This window comes from Palaemon carinicauda, chromosome 2, assembly GCF_036898095.1.
Source record: "Palaemon carinicauda isolate YSFRI2023 chromosome 2, ASM3689809v2, whole genome shotgun sequence".
Taxonomy (NCBI): Eukaryota; Metazoa; Arthropoda; class Malacostraca; order Decapoda; family Palaemonidae; genus Palaemon; species Palaemon carinicauda.
The window spans coordinates 114,134,531-114,142,030 of NC_090726.1; the positions used below are offsets into that span (position 1 = coordinate 114,134,531).

At 32.4% G+C, this 7,500-nt stretch overlaps 1 protein-coding gene across 1 annotated transcript in view; it reads right to left on the minus strand.

Annotated features, from left to right (window-relative positions):
- LOC137620565 (paired mesoderm homeobox protein 2B-like) overlaps window positions 1-7,500 on the minus strand; it is a 167,389-nt gene that overhangs the window by 34,727 nt on the left and 125,162 nt on the right. The window contains exon 6 of the mRNA XM_068350822.1: window positions 3,429-3,609. Within this exon, the coding sequence (XP_068206923.1) occupies window positions 3,429-3,609 (181 nt within the window). The remainder of the gene's footprint in view (window positions 1-3,428; window positions 3,610-7,500) is intronic.

Genomic DNA, 7,500 nt, shown 5'->3' on the forward strand with positions numbered 1-7,500 from the left:
GAGGCAAGCTGAAAAGGTGTTTGTTCTGACGTTTTGAGAGACAAAATGTGCTATTAAACTCTTAGTCCTACAGTTAACTCTAGTGGCAGAGCGCCTCTTCCCGAAATATCCTCCCTCTTCTGTGTTAGCGTTTAAGAAATCCTTGTATGGCCAGGCGTTTTAAATTTTAAATCTCTCTCTCTCTCTCTCTCTCTCTCTCTCTCTCTCTCTCTGCTATTGTGATATTTTTTACCCTAGAATTAATTACCTACAAAATTTTGTCTGTTTTATCACAGTTTGATGTCTATATTCTGACGCAATTCAGATGTTTGTAAGTTACTCTTATAACAATAGGGAAAAATTTAATGATGTTCATTTTCCATTAGGCAATTCTTCTACTATTTTGGGGAACGCATTCGGTTTACTAAAACACAAAGCAATGCTGTCCTTTCAGTTTTACCACGAATAAGAATGAGGGAATTTTTAAAGATACCTGGCATCACTTCTCAAATCCAGCTAAGGGCTGAATGGTTGTTTAGTTCCAATAGATTGAAACATGTAGTATTCAATAAATGCAAAATGAAGTACAAGGCTAGAAGAGAATGGTCATACAGTTACGGAAACATTCAACGATACCGACACACAAAAAATTAAGAATAGAGACGAAATGTCTCGTACAAAAAAACGTGTAAACAAATATATTTTGTTCTTTTATTGCAATAAAGCATCATTTGATATTAATTATCATAGTTAAGGGCTAGAAAATTTTCGGGTGAATATGAGCAGGGAGGTCCGGGGACGGGGTAGGTTGATAGGAAACCATAAAAAAAAGAAGACCTTTGTGATGTTTTCTCGAGGCATAGAAGGAGGAAGTTAGGGGGTAACACCTCCTTACGGGGGGAGGGGAGGAGGTTACAGAATGGGGCAGGTGACGCGGCGGACGACACTAACCTGGATGAATGTGGCTCAGAGGCCCACGGCGCTTCCTTGATTACCTTCCCGCTTTTCTGATCCTTCTTCTTATCCTTCTCAACCTTCTTTTCCTTCTCAACCTTCTTTTCCTCTCTCTCTTTCTATTCCTTCTGTGACGTTTCATCGCCCCATGTCATTTTCTCACTCTGCTAAATCCAATCTTAACTCTTCTTTTACCTTTCATTGACACTTAGTATCCAACATCATTTAGTGCCTGTTTAGTTTATCAAATTACCTACTCGTCTGCTTCGTCTTACATTTTCTACTAATTTTCATACGAATACCCTTTTTCTAGCCCTTCTTATTCCTGCGTTCCCCATATTCTCATGCGCACCTGTTTCCCTTTGCTTATTTTAGCTATCAAAATGTTATGTAATTCTCATTGCTTTCTATTATTACTACTAGTAGCCTATTATTATCACTGCCTTCAAGTTCCTTTGGTTGTCTTTTTATAAGCATCTCACCATTTCCCGTTACCATCAAGCATGTTTTCCCGTCCTAAGATTGTGATATCTGAAAACTGTTGAAATCATTTATGTCTCTTCAGGGCCCCTAGCGATAAAAAGGAAAAATCTGAACTAATATGGTGGTTTGGATTCTTGAGGTCACTACTTCAGGCTTTTCAGCCTTTCACCTTCATTCCCGTTGGCTTGTTCATCTGAAATTCTACTTTGATTCTTGGACAGGGAATATAAGGGGCATTTTGCGTTTTTAATTGCCGTGTTATTACCACCTTGTTAATGTCATTCCTATTTATTAAATTCTAATAGCGTTATCTGGTTTCTTTAGCCTTGTCACGTTTTTATTACCAGAACTCTCTCTCTCTCTCTCTCTCTCTCTCTCTCTCTCTCTCTCTCTCTCTCTTCTTCTTCTTCTTCTTCTTCTTCTTATCACGATTCGTCCTGCGGAGTTTTAGTCTGCGAAGATTATATTTTATGCATTCGTGCGAGAGAGAGAGAGAGAGAGAGAGAGAGAGAGAGAGAGAGAGAGAGAGGGTGTTTGTAAATGGTATCGGAGAAACACGACCAATAATACCGTACGCATTTTATACCATGCTTCTATCACTTGGTATCAGAAAAAGAGGGATAACATGTAATTTTATGACTCGTTTAGTTTGAAATAAACCTTCCATATGTTTATATATAGTATACTTGTCATCACACTTTCATTGAGGTTACTACATAAAAGGTCAATTGATACATTTCGTTAACAAATTAATGAAAACATTTCAAATTATAGTATGATGATAGGCTCAGCATTGTTGCCACTTCTATTAGTTAAGGAAAAACTGAAAAAAAATTATACATCAATGTACACTGAACACTATTTTTATATATTATTATTATTATTATTATTATTATTATTATTATTATTATTATTATTATTATTATTATTATTGTTGTTTAATTTCAGTGACAGCCTCGAGTTTACATTCTTAACTATCTTATGGCTGACCATGTTCTCTGTAAATAATTCTCACGGAAGCTTAAATTGTTATCTTTAGATATTCTTTTTAGATATAGATTTTTGAAATAGTGATGGTAATCTCTATTAAAATCTTATGGCAAATATTATAAGTAAGCAGTTTCTTTTGTTCCTTTTTCTTGTAGAGCGATCGATGCAGTCATATTCTATATAAGTAAGCCTTTCTAAAATAAATGTTCCATGATGAAAATTTTAAAAGGTTGAAATAATTTTAATTTATTTCACTTAGTATTTCTTGTATTTTTATATCATTGGTTAAAAGCAGATCTAAATCATTTGACAAATCTAGAGCAGTTGTATCTGTTGTATTCCTCTTTGATATGTTTAACGAGATTAAGTAAATACTCTTCAGATAACTCATAGTCTGTCACCTATGATCGAAATGGACTGTATTATTTCTATTTTGTCATCGTTACAGAGAAAGAATGAACAAAAAAAATTATTATAATTTGAATGAGGTTGGAGTACACCGTAGGTTTCTACTTTTTTAGTGTTTTTTTCCTGTTTGCCTGGTTCCTTTCGCAATGCCCCACTTCATTTTAGTTCCGCATTAATGTCCCATTTGATCTTTTTATCAAATCGCTTAACTTTTTCAGAGTAGCTAAGACTTTATACCAGTGCTCTTTTCCCAATATTGAATGTTTCCTTTCAGAACATATCAAATTTGCAAGTTTTTCAAGTTCTGTACTTATAAGATTAAGCGCTGCTCTTCCAAAGTTTCTGCCCAATTTTTAAAAATATCTAATTTCTGATGTGTTTTCTTCATTTTTCATTTTCCTTTAACCCATGTGATATCACGTAGTCCCTTCTTTTCAAAGTTGCACTTTTTTTTTTTTTTAAATCATCCCTTTCTCCGAATGTTTCATTATTCTTTCGAAATTGCTTCCCTATATTTGATGTTTAGTATATCATTTTACTTTATACGCCGAATGTTACATTCAAACTTAAAATAGATTTACAGAAAGGAAAATGGTTTTAAGTGAGACACTTACCAATAGGCTTATGGTCGAGCTGGTGGAGGGTGGTGGTGGAGGAAGCAGTGTTGGAGACAACTGTGTTGGGGGAAGTGGAGGTTGAGGCTGACATGTTGGAGACTGATTGGTGAAGGTCCTTAGTGTTGGAGCTTCCGCTACTTCCGCTTGTGTTGGGAGCGCCACTCTTTCCTCCTTCAACCTGTTGAAATCAAGAAATAAAATATGGAGAAAAGTGGTGGAATTGGATGAAGGAAAGAGTGGTCTGTTAATAAGCAGCTTAGTACGAATTAGCTATCTAAAAAATATTGCTTTCTCGCGTTTAGGAAGCTTTTTTCTTTCACCTTTTACCTTTTAATTCATATTATTAAATCAGATTGCATCGACAATCCTTGAATATAACATAAAGAAAGGTGGTGTTGTTGCGCATAATTGGGTATATAAACAGTTATTGGCAACCATAGGTTTCTTCGCATGATCTATTATACTTATGTCACAAAAGGCATGTAAACAATACGGACATTTTATGTTATGAGCAAGATGAATTATACTGTGTTGTGTGATTTAAACTGAATAATGAGATTTAGCATAGTAATTCTCAAATACAAATGAATGAGGGAAAATATAAAACTTGCATCTGGATACCATTAAAAGAACATTAATTTGTCACTACACTGAAAAATCTATAAAAGACGAAATTTATCTGTATGTTATATATATTTCCTATTATCGAGTATGTAGCCATAAATAATGTATGATCTTTAGATAACCTCGTATTGAACAAACAAATAACTTCGGTAATAATGGATAGAGACATAAGCTGCGTTTGTAATTGCTAATGTGAATAAACATTTTGTCACTTGTATGGTGCAAGATATATAGGGTAAATGACATAACCTAATAGTAGGCTAGAGTTGCATCAATTATTTCCATATATCTATTTCAATATATACTTTTTTATTAATCTTTTTTTATGGAATAATGACTATTGTTTCCCTTGACTTCCATTCCGTCTGGACGTTCAATATCGGTAATTAAAAAAGTTTGTGGAGTCGAAGCCCCGAGAGTTCCACAGTCATTCACGGTCTGGCGAGGGAGAAATATTTTATAGATTAGTTACATACATTAGTGGAGGATTATGTGCCAGTGTCAAGAGGTCGACTCGCAAATTTGTCAAGTGTCTCAGGTTTTAGCTCGAAGCCTTTTTGCTTGCATTATCTTCGCTTAAATTTGATAGGGGTTGAGTTATATTTATTCGTCATATATTACACACATTTGCACACACACACAAAAAAAATGTATATATATAGATATATATATACATATATATATATATATATATATGTATATATATACTGTATATATATATATATATATGTGTGTGTGTGTATATATATATACACACACACACACACACACACACATATATATATATATATATATACACATATGTATAAGATGATGGTTATTAATATTGATATTAGTTAAGCTGAAATCCCAGCCGGGAATGTACAATATTTAACGCCTAAGGGCACCACGAAGATAGATAGACCACTCGGTGCGTAAAAAGAAATTAGGTTGTAAACAATAAACTATATAGAGCAAATAACGAAGAAAATCAATCAAATAAATAACCGAGCAAAGTAGATAAGGTAAAAAAAAAAAAAAACAGGTTAATATGTCATCCTGTTCAAAAAAAAAAAAAAAAAAAAAAAAAAACGCTCGCACCAAATTTGTACTTGTGAAGCTGCGGATACATCTGTAAGATTGCGAATACCATCCAATAATTTGATCACAACAGTAATTAGGGTCCTTGGATGTGGTATTGAATATAACATAAAAATAAATGTAAATCATTTAGGATAAAAGGCACCTCTAGTACTACGTGATGGAAGGTATATTCCTTAAAGATTGGAATGCAAAGGATGGTTAGAATAAAGACAATTCGCATAAAACATGCACAATGTGTTAATTGAAGTACGATGATAGGTTTCTAAGAAATTTTATAAAATTCGAGATTTTTTGTTTATAAAATCTAGGGTTACAGTTAACTACTGAACACTAAGTAACGTGATATGACTGTACTATATAATAACGTCGGAAATATAGACATGCAAATGTTTTTCAATAAGCTGGTCACCAAAATTCTTGAAGGACAATACTTCTCAAAGGAAAATTTGTAATTTAGAATAGCAACTATAATTCTAGATGAGCTTGCTATAGTTAAGAGAAGACTACACACACGCTCGCGCACACACATATATCGATGAGCGCGCACACACACACACACACACACACACACATATATATATATATATATATATATGGGTGTATGCATGTGTTTGTTTGTTTGCGTGTTCCTCTTTGTCTTGGGTCATAGCTCAGTGGTAAAGCCCTGGGCTTTCGCTCATGAAATCCATGGTTTGTTTTTTCCAATCACCACTACTCAGGAGCAACGATATTTGGGAACTAAGAAAAAAAATGACAAAACTGATAGATATAAAAATAGATATAAATAATCGTGCTTTTTATAATAACAGAAGATATGGAAAAAAACGTCATCTGTTGCTTTAGATTTGTCGTTCTCTTTATTTCAGAGCTAAAATCATTGTTTCTTTTTTTTTGTATCTAATATTTTAATGTTTTAATTATTTTTATTGACTATTAACTTTATATTTTTCATTTAATGACGTATCTAATGATTAAAAAAAAATTAATTTACTATAGATATTCAATTTATTCCTTAAATCTTTTTTTAGGCTTCCCATCTGTTAAGCTTTCAATCACTTAAATAATCATTCCTTTAATTCAAGCAAACATATGACATTTCTTTTATACGATTATTTAGATATTTTTATTATTTATTGAATATTTCTTCTGAAATAATTTTTCAAAAAGATAATTTATTTTTCACTCCGCTATTTCAATGGATAACCCACTTAAAATATTAGGTTATTAATATCTAATTAGCAAGAAATATAAACTTTTATAAACAATTTGCTTTATTTTTACATTAAGAAGTTAACTAATAATTTGAAGTTCAATTACCCATGGCTATTTTTCACTGTGTCATTTGATTTGTTTCATTACTTATATTTGATATTGTCAAGTAATTATCAGTGAGGTATTCACTTGTCGATTCCTTCTCTATTTTTATTACATAAAGTGAATAAGCTTTTATAGTTCAAGTAAATCTATACCTCTGCTAGTTATTAACAAGGTAATAAATTCACTCGTATCTTGTCCAATTTATTTTCTTATATCGGCATTTTTTCACTGTTCTACATTAGTCATTTATCAGATCTGATTATTTTTTTCTTAGTTTTACTAATTATTTTTAACTCAATCATTATGAAACTACTTATATATTTCCTCATTTAATTTGCATCAGCTTAGTATCCTTTCTTTACTTCAACCATAGAGTCATTAGTATTCCGCTGAATTCTACATGTATAGTTTACTTATTTGTTCATCAGTTTACTAACCCATTCAATAGACAGTCCCATACAACAATGAACTCAGTTATTCAATCCAGATCTTCAATCAAGTGTTGCACGCACATATTTAATAATCAGATCAAGTCTTTGGGTCCCTCAGTTATTCACTATAAATTTTCCTTCATAAATGCACTATATCGTTCAATCCTTATTACCTTCATAAAGGTCTATATCTATTCGAAACAGTTGTATTTTTTTATGCCCTCATTAATCCAATATGAAGCTTTATTTACCATCACTTTAAATTTTCAATACGTTGTTCTCTTCATCAAAGGATGTATTCATCTATTTTTGAGTCCCATACACCAGCACACTAACTTTTGTAAAACAGAATTCCATTTATCAAAAGCACTCATCTATTCATTTTGGGGTCTGATTTTGTTAATGGGCCCATTTACTCAAATCAGAATTTCCTCCATCTGTGCACTCGTTAAACAAGAACACAGTTGCCTTTATCAATCTACTAATGTATTCTACCATCGGTCTCTCTCACCAATGTTCTATTTTATTCAGTCCAAATTTTTATATATCAATGGACTCGTCTACCAAAGTCTGTTTCATAATCTATGTATTTATTAGCTTCATTCGCAGATCCT